Source organism: Myxocyprinus asiaticus, chromosome 38, assembly GCF_019703515.2.
Source record: "Myxocyprinus asiaticus isolate MX2 ecotype Aquarium Trade chromosome 38, UBuf_Myxa_2, whole genome shotgun sequence".
Classification (NCBI taxonomy): domain Eukaryota; kingdom Metazoa; phylum Chordata; class Actinopteri; order Cypriniformes; family Catostomidae; genus Myxocyprinus; species Myxocyprinus asiaticus.
The window spans coordinates 25,507,976-25,531,213 of NC_059381.1; the positions used below are offsets into that span (position 1 = coordinate 25,507,976).

Sequence of the window (23,238 nt, forward strand, 5' to 3'; positions counted from 1 at the left end):
AAAAACAACAAGAGTCTACAAACTGATGGTAATTTTCTTTAGATCTCTTTAGAACATCTTTAGATCGATAAAAAGAGATGCACAGCCATCTTGTGGCCATCTGTGGTGGTTCGCCATGTTAAAATCTCACTGCCAATACATTATATCATCCTTTTTTACACACTAAAATAAATGTGTGATTAGCTGGAATAAGACCAACACTGTTACTTCATTTGCAGCTTTATTAAATCAAGAATTTGATGAATCAAGAATGTAGGCGTTCACTCATACCCCTTAAATCAAGAATGCAGACAGTCATAAATCAAGAACATAGACGCCCACTGCATTTTCCAAATATTCGTACACTGACTCTTCAAGACGGTGCTCAGACAGTGTGGAGAAGATATCAGTATTGCTTCCTGTGTTTCTAGGATATGTGTAGAATTGTCACTCATGCCGCATGCACAAAAAGCACAAAGTGGACTGATATGCACAATGCCTTTGAAGAAAGCATTCACTTAAAGTAATAGTTCACCCAAAAAGGAAACTCATCACTTACTCACCCTCATGCAAACCCAATGTGTATGACTTTCTTCTGCAGAACACAAAGATTTTTAGAAGAATATTTCTGCTCTCTATGTCCATACAATGCAAGTGAATGGTGATCAGAACATTGAAGGTCCAAAAAGAACATAAAGGCAGCATAAAATTAATCAATAAGACTCCAGTGGTTAAATCCATGTCTTCTGAATCGATATGATAGGTGTGGGTGAGAAACAGATCAATATTTACTTTATGTGATTTTTGGAGCTTCAAAGTTTTGGTTACCATTCACTTGCATTGTATAGATCTACAGATTTGAGGCATTCTTCTAAAATCTTTGTGTTCAGCAGAAGAAAGAAAGTCATACCCATCTGAGATGGCATGAGGTGAGTTGTGTATTAAAACTCCTTTAATGTAATAGGCACTTCAATAAATACAACAAATATAATTCTAGTTAATATTTACAACATATAGTAAGATAATTCAGATTTGTGCAGAGAAGTCGTAAGCAAGATGAATCTCTGTGATAACAATATTTTTCATAATGAAAACAAAATGCCAAAGCAATCAACATTAGTGGTATGAAAACAATGTTTTTCAACATAAGGCTCACAGGAGTTTCACAGGACAAAGGACCCTTTAGGTTGTGGAGTTAGCACCATAAAAACTTCATTGCGATGTCATGGTGCAACTAAAATGCAATTTGGGACATCTTTTTATGCTGGAAAATTTCAGTTTTATGTAAGATGAACCAGATGCTGACAAATCATTCTGCTGAAGCCATCAGTCTGTGTTATTTCAACTTTTTACAAAATTGCGCTTAATAGCAGAATTCCTGATGAAGAACTACACTTCCCATGTTCCTGCAGAGAAAGATCAACCAATTAGAGAAAATCGCAGCAAACAAACCAAGTCAAATGTCAATATTTTGTGATATAATTTAAATATATTGATCCTATACTTACAATCAACAACTTTAAATCAATAGTTTTATATTTCTCCATAGTTTTTAATTCAATTACGTCATTTGCAATGCATCATGGGATTGTAGTTCATTTCCTCATGAAAGACGTGAAGTACACAGTCTTGTATCTTTGTCTTTTTGTCCGATTTTCAAATACTTTTGCTTTAGATCAAAGTTTGTCATGTTGTGATTCACCTTGGAGCTGGTTGGTTTGGTGCATGGATTAGAACTTTTTTATGAAGGATTTTAAGAAAAGCCTATAGAAAAAATTAATGGAAAAAATGGGAACCAAGATGGCTGAAAATGGGGTGCACCCATGTGCTCTTTTAAGCTCTATTGCAAAAAGGTTTCTCTAAACACCCTGTCTTCCATTGGTTGATCACAGATAGTCCCACCCCCAAACTCACTCTATTGGTTGAGCCAGTATTGCTGTTTTAGATTGGTCAGGATGTTTAAACAAACAGTTGTTTAAATTGGAATCAACCTACAAAATTGATTGATTGTTTAAGGGGAATAAACCTACAAACTTACTTAGTTGTGTTTGCACATTAAGCTGGGATAGGATAAAGTATTTTAACATTAACATGGACACTTCAACTTTAAAACATTAGACAGATTCAAATGTTCATTCAATCTTTTTTTAAATAGCAAAATGTTGTAAACCAATGGGATACTGTCATTTTTAGTTAAACATTGAATATGGTAATGCTTCTTTCCCAGATCACATGTATTAAGATTCCTTGAACAGATATCACAAGTAAGACTGTGATCTCATGTTACTTCCTGTAAAATCATGTTAAATGTACTCACATAATACCATAAGATCACCAGGGATAACGGAACTGGAAAGAGAGAAAACAATTTATCATTCTCTTGGCTTTATTTTCCGTCTTTGTAGGAGAAAGTCTTGCCTCCTTTTCTCTGCGAGGAGCTCTTGAATCCTTTTATTTTGTATTTTCTCACGGAACGGCATTAGCTTTCTGAGAACAAAGTGGTTAAGTGCAACTTCGTTTAAACTGACAATCCTGTAGGACACATCAATGGAGTTATTTTCCTTTTTATCCTCTGACCTATGGAGAGTAACTATGGCAGGAGGGCTTGTTGCTGTAACTCTAGGCGGTGGCGTTGTCATAATAGATGTGTCAAGTCTTTCATCATCAACAGTACTGGTAAATATCGAAGTGACTGGCCAGGGCTCTGCAGAAAATGAGACGGACTCAGATGATTCTGATTCTGAGATGTGTTCTGCTGAGACACCGCTCCAAGTTTCCTCCTCGTAGAAGGGGGCGCTGGTGTCCTCCTTGTAGGTGGGTGTGCTAGTATGCTGGTTTTCCATAGTGACAGTATTAGTGGTGCAAGCGATTGTCGTTTCTCTCCTTAGGGTCAATGGGTTGGCAGTGGTTGTGTAGCCCCAAGGTGTGGCAGTGGTACTGGGTCTTCTCCACCTGCTGACAGATGGTGTGCCTGCTAAACGGCTGCTGTGAGTGCTGGGCTTCAGTGAGGTCCTGTACATCTGTGTGGTCTGAACAGGAGCTGTTGCAGTGGAGGTTACGGGAGGTGCAACAGTAGCATAGGTCCAGGGTCTAGTAACGTTGAATTCTGTGGTATAGTTACCCTCGTTGCAAGACTTGCAGCACATCTGTCTATAGCCAGGATTGGAGCAGTACTTACTTAAAACCTCCATCCGACAGAACACAGACTTATCTCCTTTACAGCGAAACCCTGGAAGACAAACCAACAAAGGCTTAGTGCAGATCCACTCAGAGTTAAAGGAATAGTTCACCCCCCCCCCAAAAAAAAAACAAAAACAAAAAAGCAATAATCATTTACTTGCCCTCATGTTGTACCAAAACCTCATGACTTTATTACTTCTGTGCCATACAAAAGGAGATGTTAGGCAGAATGTTAGTCTCAGTCACCATTCACTTCCATTGCATTTTTTTCCATACAGTGAAAGTGAATAGTGATTGAGGCTGACATTCTATGCTCCACAGAAGAAAGTCATATGGATTTGGAACAACATCAGAATAATTTTTGAATGCACAATCCTTTTAAGAAATTATAAGAATCTATAAGTAGAATAGGGAGATTCTCACAAAACTTGCACCTGTTTTAATTCAAAATCAAAATAAATAAATAATACATAATATTTTGTATAAAGAAAATGAAGACTTTTTTTAAAAAAATTTTTTAGGGCCATTGAGATTTTTTTTAAACATTGTGACATAATTTACACAACAGTTATGCACATTTTACCCCTCAATTCTCATTACTGCAATGCGAAAAAAATATATTTTATTTAAATTCTAAAATATTTAAATATCATATTAGTACTCCCTTTGTGCCTTTCATTTTAGCTGATATGAATTTTAAAAAAAGTGTTTACATTTTTTTTTACAGTGTTTAAGTAAATATATTACTTTTACGATAATTAGAGTTATCATAGAAAACCATGGGAATAGTAAAGTAAAATGTCTGAACGTATTACAGTAATAAGAACTGGGGTGTAAAATGTGCTTAAGATCCTGAAAATGTCACAATATATCTATCTATCTATCTATCTATATATCTATCTATATATATAGTCCTTAATGCAGGTTTCATTGTCTTTTTGGTTTAGATATCCCCTAGACATTTTCTGACAGGTTTCGTGAGAATCACCCAATATGAAAATGAAAGAAATGAGAACACCAGGAAATGAGGAAAGAAGCAAAATTCAAATTATTCAGTTATTCAGCCAGAGAGGAACAGCACAAGCATCTTATTATCAGCATAAAAGTATGGAGCACAAGTTCAGAGAGTATTAATATTTAATTTTACTTGACTCTTTATTCCCAAAAACACAGCTGACAAGAAACCACATTAGTTACACAGAGACTTTCTGTCAAACACAGAGCATGTACAAGACAACACATATAACTTTGCTCAGTACAATGTAAACTGCTTTGAAAATGTCACACCATTCACAGTTTAGTAAACACTTTGGTAAAAAACCTCTTGACGCCATCAAATCCATTGGAAAAAATTGCAAACGGAAATGGCACATCCTGGACTACATTTAACCAATCACGTTATGTAATCGCAGGTACCAAAAATGAGATGCTACAGTCTGGAGTGCAACAGCCTTGACAAATAAGCCCTACAGGGGCCAGCATTTGACAAAGATTTGAGAACTGACTACATTATAGAGCCAAATGCTGCCTTCAAATCCATGGAGGGGCTTTCAAACCTAGGTTAAACCAAACCTTCCAGTTTAAACCAAAACAGTCTTTATAAGTCTTTTGATTAGTAATGTTGCTAATAATGTATTAGATGTGAAGTGAGTAGAATGTGTAATTCCAGAAAAGGTCTGGAAGAACAGTCTAAAATAAATGCTACCGTTACTGCCATTTTTTTATTTTATTTTTTTTAATTGCAGCATTTGTTTCCAAGTCTTGTGTGTTTGGATAAAGGAGGATTTTTTTAGCCTGGACCCTATTATATTCATTTCACTCTTTATTACAAAACATAATGTTCTTAATCAGTATTCTTGTCTTGTTTTGCAGTAAAATGTCTAAACATCCTTAAAACATGATCAATTTACTTAAGAAGCAAAACTGTGTAAGAAAATAAAACTTGTTTTCAGAGAATATATCTTGCATTAAGTTTATTTTTCTGACTGTATTGGGGAATATTTTTTCCTTATTTTAAACAAGATCTACACAATTTCTTTTTTACATTTATGCTTAAAACAAGAAAACAAAAAATTGTAAGATAATGTGGTAAGAAAAATAAACTTAAGTCAAAATATATTCTCTGAAATATAGGGATAGTTCTTAAAGGGATAGTTCACCCAAAAATGAAAATTCTCTTTATCATTTACTCACTTTTATGCCATCTCAGATGTGTATGACTTTCATTCTTCTACAGAACACAAAAAAAGATTTTTTGAAGAATATTTCAGCTCTGTAGGTCCATACAATGCAAGTGAATGGTAACTAGAACTTTGAAGCTCCAAAAATCACATAAAGGCAGCATAAAACTAATCCATAAGACTCCAGTGGTATAATATATGTCTTCTGAAGCGATGCAATCATTTTGGGTGAGAAAAAGATCAATATTTCAAAACTCTTTTACTATAAATCTCCACTTTCACTTTCAGAATATGAAAGAATGTGAAAGTGGAGATTCATAGTAAAAAAAGAACTTAAATATTGATCTGTTTCTCACCCATACCTATTATATTTCTTCTGAAGATATAGATTTAACCAATGGAGTCAAATGGATTACTTTTATTTTTCCTTTATGTGATTTTTGGAGCTTGAAAGGTCTGGTCACCATTCTCTTGCATTGTATGGAACTACAGCGCTGAAATATTCTTCTTAAAATCTACATTTGTGTTCAGCAGAAGAAAGTCATACACATCTGGGATGGCATGAGGGTGAGTAAATGATGAGAATTTTCATTTTTGGATTACCCTTTAATATCTTTTGCAATTTTGCTTATAAAGTAAATGTGTCTTGTTTTAAGGATGTTCAGGTATTTTTAAAAGACAAGACAAAAATATAATAGCATTTACCTGACACACACATAGGCAGACATGAATAAACGTTATAATCCTTTAAAATATCATAATAACCTTAAATACATTCTTTATATATATATATATATGTAAAATCAAATCATCACTTTTCAGGTAAGGAAACCTGCCTGCAAGGTCAAAATACATAGATAAATACAATATTTCATTTTAGTAACTTGTGTAAGAGATAACAGTCATTGAATATATTAATGTTACTAAGTATATTCAACATCATTAATATAGATACATAATAGCTGTATAGTTAATAAAAGGCCTTCAGACACATTGTCTGCATCGCTAAAGTTTTGTCTTTCCACAGACTTGCAATCATGATACAGCAAAAAGACTATGATATAATCAAAATATATTAGCAAGATATATAGCAGCAACTGACTCTCTTTGCTGTAAACATCCGTATTTGTTGTTGTTTACCTTCTATCCTTTAGCTGCCTCTTTTTGGATTTCATGGGTATACAAACCTAAAATGATACCCATATCTTTTCAACCGAAATTAAGGCAAAAATGTCTGATGTGAGTGGAAAAAATAAACTCTGTTGTTTGTTATTCTTTTAACCAAATTATATAGAAGCATGAGGTATTTTTTTCTTCAATACAATGTCACACAACCAATTTATCAAATAAAAAATGCAAGAGTGATAAAGCATGCACCGTCATACATAACATTTTGTCCTCCAGAAAATATACAGAAAAATCATTTGGGTAAAAACCAGCTTAAACAGAATGAAACATCACTGTAGATGCTGCGTCATCTCTAGTGATTTTACCCTGTATACTCAACACTCAAGATCTTACAACTTTTTCCAGAAAGAATATGTACAAAAATACATAACATATAACAGTCAATATAAGTTGGAGTTATGACCTTTGATGTCTTTTTAGTGATAAATAGTCTTTACGCTCATATTGTATATGCATATAATTGTGTGTACATCAAATTCCGTCACCAACAATCCCAGATCACCTCCCTGACACAGAAGGGTTGTTTCATTTAGTGAATAGATTGGTTGATTGATTCTCCCTGGAAGTCATCACAACAGTCATATCATATCATATTACCTGACACAGAATTACCATCAAGGCTCCTCAAAACAAGGCCCCTTTCCTCATAGGCATTTATCGCCCTCTATCAACTCAATTTAAGTCGCCATGTTGACCCCTCAGCCCTGTACAGAGCGAACAAGGGCCGAGAAAAGAAACAGCCCACAGAATTCCCTTAGACGAAGGAGAAGTTAGGCGAAGGAGCAGACTCAGAGACAGAGAAGTGGTCAGGGCATAGTATAACAAAGCCATAGCGTAAGAAAGAGAGACAGGGTCCAGGAAAGAGCAGACATGCAGCAAACAGCAGGCTCCTGATTGGAAAGTGGCCGTTTACTTGAGGAGATCTTGGGTGCTGGGAACTCAGGGTCCGCTCTGGAGAGCCACTGGATGAGGAAGTTTCCTCTGTCATCTGAGTGTTGAGATAGAAGGGCAAGATGATTTAGGAACAGCTTCATTTTTTGGATTAAAGGGACAGTTCTTCCAAAAATGAAAATTCTGTCATCATTTACTCACCCTCATGTCGTTTCAAACCCATCTGCCCACCCCCCCAAAATCTGTCAGTTCCGAAAAGGAAAAAAAACAAAACATCATAAAGCACCATAAAAGTAGTCCATATGACTTATTTAAAGTTATATAAGCAATATTAGTAACACTTTAAAAAAAAGGTTACATTCATTAACCTTTTAACTACAACTAACAACAATAAACAATACTTTTACAGCATTACCAATCTTGCTTAATGCTAATTTCTACATGTACAGTACTAATATTTTTTTTTTACATTAAAAGTATGTTTTAATTAGTTAATGCATTATGAACTAACACAAAATAACAATGAACTTCCCTCTGTCTCACGGACTCGGATATACGTCATTGCTTACGTTGTGCGAGTGCCCACTACTAGCAGAACCTGTGCATTGGGTTAAACTGGAACACCCTAAACCCTTGATTACTTGTAGCATATTGAAGGCTGTCAATTTGTGGTATTATTAAATGATTTTTGCACCTGAGAAAACAACGTTTTTGGAGGTTGATGCAACCAAAGATTCCGGTAAAGTTTAGTTGAATTTCAGAGGCTTTTGTATAAATCTCTTATGTTTAATTTTTTTTAAATATTTTTTTTTTATTAGAATTAATTGTTAGAAAGAATCAATCAAGCTGTGCAAAAAGGAAAATGGTAACATAATAATGAACACATAGGCTATAACTGTGTGACAAACAGATAGTTTAAGGTAGCTACAAGTATTATGCTGTTAAATCTCAATATAACTTTTCTAAACTGCTTAATTGACCTAACTTCACTTACATTGTACATTAGAGTTGTGTGGGGGTGGGGTTTATGAAGTGGGGTTTATGAAGCACGATATGCTGTCACGTCACAATCGAGTTGCATTGTGGTATATGGAGCGTACATCAGAGTAGACTCGCTCCCTCGGTCAAAATCGAGGGGTTGAGAGTCTGTCCACAGAAACTTCCCTTGCTCATTTAACAAAGTGGAACAGACTTTCAAAATGGTGGCAGGGATTCCCCTGAGGGGAAGTGCTTAGGGGAGTTAGCCAGTGGATGTTCAAAGTGAAGTGGAATGCAGCCAAGGAGGTGTTCTTGCATTCAAACCCTTGTTGGAGCGCAAATCCAAATGCAGGAATCTCAAGATGTGTTTTTCAAGTTTCTAGAAAAACTTGTTTAACCTGACACAGTAATCTAAAACGTTTTATGTTTATGATGTGACACAACCAAAGTGAGACGCTCCAAAAGCATCCTTTTGACGCAGGTGTACATTGACACAGGCTTAGAAAATAAATTTCGGACTGATTGACAAATTCAGTTGCAAAATGGATTGCTGTGGACTGTGGGCCAATGATTGTCTTATGTTCAATAATATGGAAATAAACAATATATTGGATTCTAAAGCCATTTTGTCCTGTCTTATCAATGCTTTACTCATCTGCCACAATAATGAAATGCATTTTAATTATAGGAATTATTATTTTTATAGTATATATATTTAATTTGTAATTATTTAAATAATTTAATCATTATATATATTAAATTATTGTTATTAGAGGAGCTTTCTTTGCAAATATTTGATTAATTAATCAGCATACCATGTAATAAATTTGATGAAGATTTTTAATCGATTGACAGCCCTAATGTTTATATTTATAATGTATATATCATTGACACCTAAACCTCATAATGAAATCAGTTTTGGTCTGTTCCTTACACAAAGCTATTGTATGGCTTCAGAAGACTTGGAATCTACTGCATGAGTCGTATAAACTACTTTTATAGTGCATTAATGATGTCTTTTGGTCCTTTTTGGAGCTTGACAGGTGTGGAAGAGCTACGTAAAGATTTTTCTCCACTTGTGTACCATGAAAACAATAAAAGCATACAAGTTTTGAATGACATGAGGGTGAGTAAATAATGACAGAATTTTTATTTTTGGGGGAATTATTCCTTTAAGGAAAATAAGGTGTTTTTTTTTTTTTTAAGAGTCATAAGTGCATTAAGAGGAGCTTTACAAGCCACAGTGGACACTCACTTGGACATGGCGCCAGCTGACATGTTCTAATGCTCTCAGGTTTGGTGTCCATGCAAATGCCAATGGCATTGTCAGGTGTGCTGCACATAACCTGCTGCTCCTGAGTTCCATTGCCACAGGTCACTGAGCACTACACACACATAAAGAACATAAGCTCATTACACATGCAAAAACTCATTATTGTAGTATTAATTCTCAATATTAATGTCAATTATTGTTCTTTATTTTATGATGGAGTGGGTGGGCTTTTTGCTTTATAGACAGAATACAGAGAGTTATTGGGGGGAGAGAAGGGAAATGATTAGGCAATGTATGCAAAACCTGACCCACACACACTTACCTGAGACCAAGGTCCAGTTCTCCACTGTGCGGGGCACAGGTGGCGATTACAGGAACGGCGTCCCTCTGGCCGGTCATCATTACAGTATTTGGCGTTGACGGCTTTGTATGATCCGTCCACCTCAGGTCTCACACAGCGCACAGGTCGAGTCTGAGAACCAGTCTTACCACATGATTTACTGCACTCCTCCCATTCTCCTGTCACCCAGCTGTTATTCAGAACACACACACAAACACACACACACACACACACACACACACAGAAGGGCAATATTTGAAGAATTACTGATAGTTTTAGCATCAGACAGCACGCCCAATAGGCTGCATCGTTTTTAAGCTCCGCCCACTAGATTTCCCGCCATTTTTAATTTCCAGAAAAACATACTTTTTCGAACTCCTCCTAGACTGTTTGTCCGATTCACTAGAAAATGTGCATGTATCATCAACAAAATCATCTACTCGTGACCAAAAATTTTAATAATGACAGACCTAAACGTTCTTGCATAGCTCATGAACAAATTCAACGGTGAGCTCGCCAAAATGGACGTTAGGCTGTATCTTCGCAACGCTTTAGCATATTGACATGAAACATGGTATTTGTCATCACAAGCATGGCATGAGGGTAACTGTACAGTTTCAGCACAGCACCACCTGGTGGTTAAGAAATATGAAAAATGGCTATTTTTGCTTATAAATTCTGAATAGTTTGGCCTTAAATCATGAAATTGGTCTCTTTAGATTCCTTGGGGCATACATAGTCAAATAATACCCAATACTTTTTCAATCTCCTCCTAGGCCGTCCATCTGATTTGCACTGATTTGCAAATTGCTGTGTAACATCTTGGGATTCTCATGACAAAAGTTGTGAAAATCTTTTTGATAGACCAAACCGTTCTCGTGTAACATATAAACTAATTATATGGCAAGACGCCAATAAGGATCTGAGGCTGTATTTCATGAACACTTTGGCATACTGACATGAAACTTCATGTGTGGAATTGTGAAAAGCCCTGACAATACCTTATCAATTTGGTGACAGCACCACCTATTGGTCAAAAGCACTTGTATTACAGTAAAAGTCATTAAACTAATGTCTTTTTTTCACCACTCTGCTTAAAATAATCACCAGAATTCTAAATTCAATAAAAATGTTTGCCATTGTTGTGCTTCGCTCCATAATTGCTGCTTGCAGCTATATTCTGCTTTGTTTTCTGAGTTATGGTTGTTAAATAATGAGTACTTTTTACTTTCGGAAGAACAAAAATTCTGATCTCAAATCTATAAACGTTTACAGAGTCTGCCGTGCCAATATTTGAATTCAGTTTTTCACACCAGCCTATTATTGTGGTATAATGTATTTTAGATAACCCTGCCCCTAACTGGCACAAAAACACAAAACAATTGGTGGTTGGCTGCTTTATTGTCAGTCACTCTGTCAAAGTGGGTGGTTCATGACCAGAATAAGCTGGACTGAAGAAAATACTTTTTTGCCTCAGTTCAAAAGTCTGGCTATGCAAGACTAAATTACAGCTAATACACTAATCATCTTTCACCTGTATCCTCGTGTCATTCTCTGCCTCTTATCTGGACATCTACGTTTAGAGGTTAACTTTATGATATTGGTTTAAAAACTACCACATGGCAAACCCTGTATGCTTACATTGGTTCTGAGCACTCCTTCTGGTTACAGGCTCGACTGATGGCTCGAGGTTTGGGTATGTTGGAGCAGAGCGTGCGGTGCACCATTTTGCCATCCAACTTCCTCCGGCATCCAAAACGCGTGTACTGTTTCCCTACAAGCCAGACAAACAGACACAATGCCAAAATACACGCTGCTGTCCCACCGATCCAGATTTCACACAAAGCTCTTATCTATGTGTCATATTGCAATGTACCTCCGCCACATGGCTTGGAGCAGTGCGACCACTTCCTCAGAGCCCACTCAAAATAGACCGTGTCATCCTGAGGTAGGGTATTCTCCATTGATGAAAGCGGCTCTTCCGCCAGTATGTACTTGTATGAAAGTGTGACTTTAAAAGTACTCTGGGAGTGAACCTAGTGAAGATGATTGACATTGTAGAACTTTTTGTACTTTTTTGAAATGACAAACCTTTTTAACACCATTTAAGGTTCTTTTCTTACTACTAGTATTAAAAACTGCAATAGTACTAGTGGTCTTATCTGCCCTTAAAGCCCTGAAAAGTGACTGAGACAAACACTATACCTAACATCTCCTTTTGTGTTCCATGGATGCAAGAAAATCATACTGGTTTGTAACAACATGAGGGTCAGTAAATTCAAGGAACTATCCCTTTTAGGTTAAGCGTTAGTATTGGATTTGTATCCTTAATTGTCTGCTTATGTAATTTTCACAACACATAGGGCCCTATTTTAAGAGCGCTAGTGCTAAGCGCAGTGCTATGCCATAAGTGATACATGCAAAGTCAATGGGCATGGCAAGGAAGTTTTGGTGTTTTCATGCAAGCATGCGCTAAGATGCAAGTTGGTATGGCGAAATTGCACACGCAAAGTGCAAATGGGCTGGGTCAAGTGTAATTTAATTCGGAGGTTCTTCTCCCCCCCAGACTTTGTTCAGAATTTAATACTAGCGTATTGCTCATTGCATACTGCAACATATACATTGTATACTGCCTACTATTTAAAACAAATTATGTATTACATACTGGAGGATAAGTTCTAGTAGGATACAGTTATGAACATAGACTAAGTATCTATCAGTTAGCACCTGCTACTGACACTCAGCAATCAGTTGGTCAAAATGTTGTAATACTCACCAGATGGTGCATGTTAGGTATGAGGGCAGATGTAATTATCATTCTCACCATGATAAGAACTCCATATTTGAGTGGTCCGGTTGTCTGGACCGTCTCCATGTCATCATTGTTGGTGTACTCCCATGCCACACCTTTTTCGATCACTGTACGTGACTCTGGAAAATCTCCCTCGTCGTTCAGAAAGAGATGTTCTGTTGCTTGGTTCTTCACCGCTATGAGAGGACAGTTTAACTTTCACTACATGCAGTGTAACTCAAAACACTATGTAACACAAGTTTTGTTCCTGGGTAGTAAGTGTTAATTACTTATGCCTCAAAAGTATAGAAAATGGCTATTATTCCCCACAAACTTTGCTTTTGTGACCAGGACAGTGATATTTTGAAATGTACCTATTTCCAATGAGAAAAAGGGGGAATTTGTGTCTTTTCGTTCACATAAAGTCAGCATATGTATCCAAAATCCTTCTTTATCTGTGGTCCAACGAAGACACCGGTTTTGACCTTTGCCTCATACAGCTTAGGGAAGAAGTCTTGAAGGTACTAGAAGGCTGCCAACTCCTTATCTAGAGCTCTGTCAAATTGTTTCATAAGGCCCAATTTGATGTGCAGTGGTGGTATCAGCACCTTCCGGGGATCCACGAGTGGCTCCCACTTGACGTTGTTCCTCCCCACAGAGATCTCGGTCCGCTGTGGCCAGTCCCACCTTTTGAAGTGCGCCTTGGTGTCTCTGCTGTCCCAAAGGCAAAGATAGCAGGGAAACTTGGTAAAACCACCTTGGAGACCCATAAGGAATGCCACCATTTTGAAGTCTCCTATAATAATAATACTCATCATACTTCAACACGTCCAGCAAGGTCTTGATGCTGTTGTAATCCTCTTTGAGGTGCACCGAGTGAGGCAGGGGAAGAGACGGGTACTTGTTACCATTATGGACCAGCACAGCTTTGAATATTACTTTAGTATAAATACATGTTAATTTGGATTCATATGTTGTTTTTTTCAGACTTTATGTGATGACAAATTCGCCCGTTTTCTCATTGGAAATAGGTAAATTTCAAAATATCACTGTCCTGGTCACAAAAACAAAATTTGTGGGGAATAATAGCCATTTTCTATACTTTTGAGGCATAAGCAATTAGAAAATAACACTTACTACCCAGAAAAAGAAATAAATAAATGTTACACAGTGTAAAAATAATATGATATCAATCATATTGGAAGGCATTACTTCCAACTAACTAAGGTGCTTCACGGCCACTGAGCTGGAGCTTTTAATGTTCTCAAAGCCAGGAAGAGTCCAAAACTCTCCATCAATAACAAACAGTGGGAAGCCAGACACTTGAGTTATAAGTGCCAGTGTCTGAGTAATTAATCACACAGGCATCTGGTAGGAAGAAGGTCCTACCAAGAATATGTGGGGTTCCTTTGAATTCACGGATCATTATGTGCCGTGCTCCTCTTGGAATCTCCAGGATCTTCAGAAAACCTAACAAGAAAATTCCCCAAAATAAAAATGACTGACAGGACAACATACAAGTCTAATAATCGTACTTATTATTACCAATGCCTATTGTACACAATGTCAACCTGCGATTGTTACCTTAAGCTTAACCTTTAAAACTCATTTTAAAGGTTAGATCAAGTAGAAATAGGTAACCTTAAATGTGCTTCATGTGTGCAACATATAGGCCTAAATTAACTGTTTTTTTTTTTGTTTTTTTTTCTTCCAAGTACAATTTTTTATTTAATCTGACTATTTAAACCCAACAAACTAGGTTACACCAACAAGAGTAATTGTTATGGGTTTGATCAAGTAGAAATAGATCCTTGCGGTCACAATTGCAGGTTACCACTTATTTTAGTGTAGTAAATGCAAGGGAAAAAAACCTTTGTGAAAAACATTTTGAAAACAAGATTGTGGTACTTCCAAATTTCACAAATTCAAACTGGGTTTCCCACAACTAGCTCACTCCCCTGAAACATTGATAATATTTTTTCTTAAGATATCCTATTCATTAAATAAAGCATATAAATGAATCACAAATGATGATGCAATATAAAACTATGGATTTATAGTAATTGCTTATAAATATAAAGAGTTTGAGACTGTAGGGAGACTTCAATACATCATGTGCATCCAGGGAGAGAAGCTCACCTGGTTTCCTCGTGCTGCGGGTGAAGTTGCCTTTGACAATCTTACAGGTGGAGTTATCTCCTCCACACACCCCACACTTATCGTCCTCAAGCTCTGAAGCGATCACATTGTCACAGCCCACTTTCTGTGCAGAGAGCAGAGTTAACAGAACCAAGAATAGCCCTTAAGAATATCTATTTATATGTAGGTCCATCTCAAAGGGACAGCTCACCCAAAAATGAAAATTCTTTCATAATTTAGTCATCATGAGAGAAGCTCGTTGTAAAAGAGCTTCTCTCATAGTGCTCGTGAACATGACATCAAGACATTCACTGAAAAATGACATCAATTTCAGGTTGTTTCTCACCAAAACCTATTGTATGCCTTCAGAAGATTTGGAATATGATGCATGTACTAATTTTATGAAATTTTTGGGTCCTTTTCTAAGCTTTTAAGTGAGACTCTATCCACTGCCATTGTATTGAAAAGACGAAATTCGATATTCATTAAAAGATCTTTTGTGTTCCACATAAGAAAGAATGTTTATTAATGACAAAAGTTGTTTGGAAAAAAAATACGCATTGCATTAACAGTGCTTGCATTTTTTAAGGATGTATTTTCATATGGTTGTATATTTATGGCTGTGAATATTTCAACTGAAAACATTTTGCACAAAAAAATCAATAATTAACATTCACCTTCCAAGTTCAGTTCCAAAATATTCTTTTTTATTTTATCGTCAGTTTTTCACAGGTAATATTAGGCCCATTATTATTTCATTTTGTAAATTCGCTTCTAAAATTTCAGTGGTTAAAATTTGGTGGGAAATTCAGCCTTGTACATCCTGGCATTGCAGAAAAAGCTGTAGAGTGCCGATACACAATCTTCATTTGCTGCTAATGGGCTTCACCACTACGAACATTGCTAGCTTTGACACATCAATTAAACTAACTTGACAATAAAGTAATTTTAAACAGTTTCTTTAGTTTGACACGGCACTTCATAATGTGTGTCATCTTCCATTTTAATGTACTGTATAAAAGTATCTAAGTGAGGCAATTGTCAGGGCAAAGTGTTCCTGGTGGCTAATGGTTAATGTACACAACTCAAGTCCGAAGAGTCTGTTTTACATCAACTTTTATTTTAAATGTTATTGTTTTCATTGTGTCTACATGTCAGATTAATCTTCCTTCTGTATTTTAAGCATAATGCAGTTTTAGATACCAAGACTTACATCTTTTTTTTTATTTATTTTTTTTATAATTTTTTTTTACATACTGTATGTGTTTATTTACATTGCATTAAAATCAGATGAGGACCAACAAATTCAAACTCAGATTGCCATTTATTTTGTTATATACTTTTGGTTGCTAGGGAATGCTTTTCCAATCACTGCACTCAACCTGGGAGGATATAATGCTACATGTGCCATTGGAATTATCTTACTTTCCACTTCTGAAGTGGCAATTACGAGTACGTCACATTCAGAGCAAAATGTGATGACTTTTTTGATTGTGATCAAGGAGAGATCAATTTGGCGAGGACCTCTCCCTGTTGCTCTTGATATTCATCAACACCCAATTATACCACCTAGTGAGGAAGACTAGTAGCAGCAAGGTTGAATTTTCAACCGAATTTGAACCACTGAAAATTCAGACAAATTTGTAAAGCAAAATATGATGGACCGAACATTACCTGTCAAATAATACAGATAAACAAAAAATAATAATAATATTTTGGAACTGAATTTTGGAAGGGGAGTATTTATTACCTAAATTTTGTGCTAAATGTTTTCAGTTGAAATATTCACAGCTTAAATTTACAACCATACGAAGTTGCATCCCCAACAAATGCAAGCGCTGTTAATACAATGCATTTATTTTTAAGTTAGTGCAATTCAGTGTGCTTTTTTGTTTCAAAGACATTTATCATTAATATACTTCCATACAGGTTTGGAACGATATGAGGTGACTGACAGAATTTTTATTTTGGGGTGAACTATTCCTTTAAAGATGTTTTTTTTAATTTTTTTATTATTTCCACCCCTTTTCCTCCCCTATTCCCAATGCGCTCTAAGTCCTTGTGGTGGCATAGTGACTCGCCTCAATCTGGGTGGCAGAGGATGAATCTCAGATAAGATCTCCGCGCATCTTATCACGTGGCTTGTTGAGCGCGTTACCACAGAGACATAGCATGTGTGGAGGCTTCACGCTATTCTCCGCAGCATCCACGCACAACTCACCACGCACCCCACCGAGAGCGAGAACCACATTATAGTGACCACGAGGAGGTTACCCCATGTGACTCTACCCTCCCTAGCAACTGGGCCAATTTGCTTGCTTAGGAGACCTGGCTGGACCTTTAAAGATGTTTAAGGTGCTGATCTTAGATCAGCCTAACCTGACACAGAAAGTCTATTCACTACAAGCAAAAATAAATTCTGACTTTTCATTTAATTAGACATAAAGCTGTAATAGGACGGATAACACCAATAAGGATTAACCTGTATTAAAGTAAGGCCTACCTTTGCACCAACTTTTTGATCTTAGTTTTACAGTAACATAACTTTATAACAATAACTTTAATCATGTTTCCTTATTACTTTAAACTCAAATTTAAAGTTCAATTATGGGTTAACTTTATAATTGAGGATTTTACATTTCCAAAATATGTAAGATGCAGCATATATAAAATAGATTTAGACAAAATAATCTAGCTAGTTTATATAGACGTTTTTTTTCCTGCCCTTTTTAGGGCCATCCATCATGAAGGTTTAAATCACAGGTTCATGTTTAAATGACTGATTTATTAAGTAATTAATGCAACAAATTAAAGTACTGTAACACCTATTCATCAAGTAATCCTTGATAATTCTAAACTTTGCTTATTTGTCTTAAAGTCTTAGAGACAAACTGGAGAGAATGTGGTCTCATATCTGCCAATAAAATCAATAAAAGCAGCATACAATCAGGTAGGCATAATAAAAGACCAAGTTGGTGCTGCGTATTTACATGGAAACCATCTTCTTGAGCATATAACTGCATGGAAACAATCCCAGATCCTGTCTTTCCTTTACTGCCAATACACATAAAACCTGTCCTCTTCTAGACTTTTATATCCCTCTCAGATTAAAAAGAATGACATTTTGAAATGCACATAATCCCAATTGCAAAACGTAGGTATCTAAATGCACATAATCAATCTGCCCTACCCTTTCTAACATGAGGACATTCTTCCTGTTTATTCCACCAATAACTACAAAAAAATAGTAAAGAAAGATAAACAAATCATGCAAGATAGCTTCACATTCAAGCGAATAAACACATGGCAAAGAGAATTGGAAAGGGCTCATCATAATACATACGTAGACAGAGAGCAGACTGAGGTTTATCTGATTAAGCCTGATATTATTCATTCTATGGCATTTTGGAGGATGGACTTCAGTGATGGATGGATTGTGTGTGTGTGTGCGTGTTTGAATAACCTTTACCTCACACTCCCCTCGCACACACACACTGTAAGGGTCTTTGTAGGAGCACCGTGTGCCGTCATGCACCATTCTCTTCATAGACACCACATCTCCGGTCTCCTTTGACTGGCAGTAGAGTTGACATCTCTCCTCAGCTGTAAAAAAACAAAACAACAACAATAAAAAAAAAAAAAAAAGACCACAGACAAAGTGTTTGAGCGGAAAACTGCCTTGTGTGGCATTCTGACTCAATATTGCAGATTGTTTGTTTGCTGTTTGAGTTTTTTTTTAATTACCATATACAATACAATAATTACAGTATATATAATTGGGAAATATTTGTCTCTTCAGTTCAGTTATATATTTTCTGGTTTAGTGTTTTTGGTGTCCCTGCTTTGGAGCCATAGTGCATTTTTTAATTCATGATACCTTTTACATTGACTAATCTTAACATACAGAACCTTATTGTCAAGTCTTACCAAATATTTAAATATATGATCAGTATCTATATTATAATGTTGTTTAAGCTGTCTAGATCTCAGTGGTTGAGGGTGAGGCTGGAACAGTTATAAACTGGCTAACGGCATTCTCTCTAATGTAAGAATAATCTGGCCTCAGAGGATAACTGGAGATGCCATTGCTGCTTAATCACATTTCCATGTGTCTTTCTTCCAACTACTGCTGTCCGATGCTTGGCTAATGCCTGTTTCCCTTCTAAGAACAACTCAGTCAAGTGTTTCCAAGCAGCTCTCCAACTGAGTTTCAACCTTATTACTCTTCCTAAAGTCACCATATAAAGCCATATGTAATTAATGCACTATCCTGTAGGACACAAAAATCACGGCTAAGAGATACAAAAACTTTTTTCAAGACAGCTGTTTTGTTCTCTTTCTCTCCAGGAATGTAGTTTCCATCCTTGCTGCAAATTATCATATTATGTAACAAATAGATTTTGATAGTGTGCTATAAATCTCGTGAGATATCTCAAAATACTGAATTGAGACCAGAAGCCAAAATTAATGCCTGAAAAAGCACATTCCTTCAACATTAAAAAGAATAAAAATGGTCCAAGACATATTGTGATATGTAATTTATATATACCTGTATTTTTGGCTTTTGGTTGCTTCATGCTGCTGTCTAAATTATAGCACGACATCAAAATCTCTTTGCTACATAATATGAGCAGTATATATATATATATATATATATATATATATATATATATATATATATATATACAGTCGAAGTCAGAAGTTTACATACACTTGAAGTCATTAAAACTAATTTTTTAACCACTCCACAGATTTAATATTAGTAAACTATAGTTTTGGCAAGTCGTTTAGGACATCTACTTTGTGCATGACACAAGTCATTTTTCCAACAATTGTTTACAGACAGATTGTTTTATTGATTTAACAGACTAAATCACAATTCCAGTGGGTCAGAATTTTACATACACTAAGTTAACTGTTCTTTTAAGCAGCTTGGAAAATTCCAGAAAATTATGTCAAGCCTTTAGATAATTAGCCAATTAGCTTCTGGAGGTGTACTGAATTGGAGGTGTACCTGTGAATGCATTTTAAGGCCTACCTTCAAACTCAGTACCTCTTTGCTTGACATCATGGGAAAATCAAAAGAAATCAGCCAAGGCCTCAGAAAAAAAATTGTGGACCTCCACAAGTCTAGTTCATCCTTGGGAGCAATTTCCAAATGCTGGAAGGTACCACGTTCATCTGTACAAACAATAGTATGCAAGTATAAACACCATGGGACCACACAGCCATCATATCGCTCAGGAAGGAGACACATTCTGTCCCCTAGAGATGAATGTAGTTTGGTGCGAAAAGTGCAAATCAATCCCAGAACAACAGCAAAGGACCTTGTGAAGATGTTGGAGGAAACAGGTAGACAAGTATCTATATCCACAGTAAAACGAGTCCTATATCGACATCACCTGAAAGGCTGCTCAGCAAGGAAGAAGCCACTGCTTCAAAACCACAATGAAAATGCCAAATGCAAGTGCACATGGGGACAAAGATCTTACTTTTTGGAGAAATGTCCTCTGGTCTGATGGAACAAAAATGGAACTTTTTGGCCATAATGACCATCGTTATGTTCGGAGGAAAAAGGGTGAGGCATGCAAGCCAAAGAACACCATCCCAACCATGAAGCATGGGGGTGGCAGCATCATGTTGTGGGGGTGCTTTGCTGCAGGAGGGACTGGTGCACTTCTTAAAATAGATGGCATCATGAGGAAGGAAAATGATGTGGATATATTGAAGCAACATTTCAAGACATCAGTCAGGAAGTTAAAGCTCGGTCACAAATGGGTCTTCCAGATTGACAATGACCCCAAGCATACCTCCAAAGTTGTGGCAAAATGGTTTAAGGACAACAAAGTCAAGGTATTGGAGTGGCCATCACAAAGCCCTGACCTCAGTTCAATAGAAAATTAGTGGGCAGAACTGAAAAAGCGTGTGCGAGCAAGGAGGCCTACAAACCTGACTCTGAAAGTTCTGTCTGGAGGAATGGGCCAAAATTCCAGAAACTTATTGTGAGAAGCTTGTGGAAAGCTACCCAAAATGTCTGACCCAAGTTCAACAATTTAAAGGCAATGCTACCAAATACTAACAAAATGTATGTAAACTTGAGTTTAAATGTATTTGGCTAAGGTGTATGTAAACTTCTGACTTCAACTATATATACTATATATATATATATATATATATATATATATATATATATATATAGTTTATAGCAAATCTACTTATGCAATGGAAAAATTAAAGCCTGAAAAAGTTGCTTGTGGATAATATTTTAAAAAGCACATTCCTTCAGAATGAAAATGGTCCAAGACATATTGCGGACATCAGGAGGCAATAAAATGTATTTACCCCTGTCTCTGCTGTGAGTGTGCCAGCTACAGACAAATATATATTTCACCACCATAAAACAGTAAACCCACTCACATCTATTGCTGATTAATGGGCCGTGTAATTACAAGATAATAAGAGTATAATACACAGCTTTTGGAATACAAAAAAAACCATGGCTTCTCTCCAGGTTAATACTCACGTTCAGGGTGTTCGTAGGGCAGCCAATTGTGTTTGGTGTCCTCGTGCTCAAAGTGGGGGTTCCACATCTTGCACTGCTCTTCTCTGAAATCAGCCAGGGCCTTTGCACACTCCTCAGTGTTACAAAGCTGGAACTCATAGTTGTTTCCATAACAGGTGCGCCCCCCATTAGCCGGACTACAATATAAAAAGGGTTTGCTCAAGTCAACAGAGGCAAAATGCAAAGGAATGATGGTACTGTTTTTGTAGAGCTGGTGTAAGACAGTGGCTCTCGACTGATGGCTCGTGACCCAAATATGGATTGCAGGTCTGTTCTGATAGGGTTATATTCAACTTGGAAAAAGCAATGCTGAACTGCAATTAATAACATGTAACTAACCATATAATCGTACGGATAGTAGGGCTGCACAATTAATCGAAAAAATTGTCAAGATTACAGTTAGAGCTGCCACAATTAAATAATCGTGAAAAAAGTCTATCTGCTTTTAAAATGACAAATATTTTCCATGTGTTTTTTTGTTGACATTGAAGGCTGTGCGTCCAATCAAACTCATCTGCCATTTGGTTGAAAGTATCCAAATTGAACAGATGCCATCACTGACTAGGCCGTAAAAGGTAAAAACAAAAATACAACCCAGACTACATTAAATGAAGTTCACTTGCAATAGTATAATCTAGTATAGTCTACAATGTATTTTGTGCAGAATTAGGGTGGTTTCACATACTTACTGCCGAGAGCAAGAAAGCAGCAAAATTCTAAAGACATTTTGAATCCAAAATCATCCATTTTCCAATTCAGCTTATGATGTGCAAAGAATTCTGCATTATATTGGGCTTAATATGCAATTTAACAGATATCTTTTGTTACTCTTGTAATCTAAACAGTTTTGGTACTGTGTTGGAATGTCATCTGATGTCCAATGTAAAATCTGGGTTCTGAAGCAAAACAAGCTGAGAACCACTGATTTACGGTGGGGAAAAAAATGACTTTGTGGAGAAGTGAATATAGCAGATAAGTGCTTTCTACATTGAATTAAAGTGTGAACTTGAAAATATTATGTACATTTGTTTCTGTATCTTTATTATTTATGATTGTTGATATGTATGAATCCTAAAGGGGAAAACCTTGTCATATTTTTTAGCTACCTTGAGTAAATTTCAAAGGTAAATAAAATAAGTAAATGTTAGCAGGTGTTCCCAGCATGCACCGGGCTTTAATAACTAATAATAGTTTGCAATTTGATTTACAGCTATTTTATTGTTGATTTTCTTGTTACTTTTGGTAACTTCATGTTTTGTGAAGTCTGAAGTTCATTTTGTACACAGAAATGTTTTTTTTTTTTTGGTTTAACTTAATTCAGTTGTGTACACTGGTTCCCTACAATGAAAATAAGTCTCTTTGATATGAAAATTAATATGTAGACTCTACTCAAATAGTTAATGCAAATATGTATGAACTGAGTTAACCTAACTTATATTTGATCTGTTCAAATAACTCTACTGAACATTGCAGCTTGTTACTAGCTAACAACAAACACATTAGCATATTATATACCAGTATATATATTTTTTACTGAGAGATTACAGATCCCTAATCAGTCATTATACTCACAATCCCCCAGTATTTGCTTCATGAGAAAAGTAATACACACTGATTTTTCAGTAGTAATGTACCCAACCTCGACCTAACCATTAGCTCCATTCTTCTCCACAATGGTAACCTCCAAACAAATTCAACATGACAGAATCTCCTCTAAACCAACATAACAGAACTTTA

The 23,238-nt window shown here is 36.2% G+C and overlaps 1 protein-coding gene across 3 annotated transcripts in view; it reads right to left on the reverse strand.

The window, feature by feature from the left end:
* Positions 1-213: 213 nt before the first annotated feature.
* Positions 214-23,238, reverse strand: part of LOC127429398 (A disintegrin and metalloproteinase with thrombospondin motifs 2-like) — an 89,282-nt gene continuing 66,257 nt past the window's right edge. The window contains exons 12-23 of one of the 3 annotated variants that reach the window (XR_007895273.1): positions 21,463-21,638; positions 18,409-18,542; positions 14,940-15,063; positions 14,190-14,270; positions 12,834-12,997; positions 11,886-12,045; positions 11,651-11,783; positions 9,992-10,199; positions 9,652-9,781; positions 7,441-7,515; positions 2,297-3,208; positions 214-1,385 (exon numbers count right to left, since the gene is read on the reverse strand). Coding sequence is in view for 1 of the 3 variants with exons in the window: in XM_051678410.1 (XP_051534370.1) it covers positions 2,352-3,208; positions 7,441-7,515; positions 9,652-9,781; positions 9,992-10,199; positions 11,651-11,783; positions 11,886-12,045; positions 12,834-12,997; positions 14,190-14,270; positions 14,940-15,063; positions 18,409-18,542; positions 21,463-21,638 (2,242 nt within the window). In the remaining 2 variants the exon portion in view is untranslated. Of the gene's footprint in view, positions 3,209-7,440; positions 7,516-9,651; positions 9,782-9,991; positions 10,200-11,650; positions 11,784-11,885; positions 12,046-12,833; positions 12,998-14,189; positions 14,271-14,939; positions 15,064-18,408; positions 18,543-21,462; positions 21,639-23,238 lie in introns of all 3 variants that reach the window. The other 2 variants (XR_007895274.1, XM_051678410.1) reach the window with 2 other exon arrangements.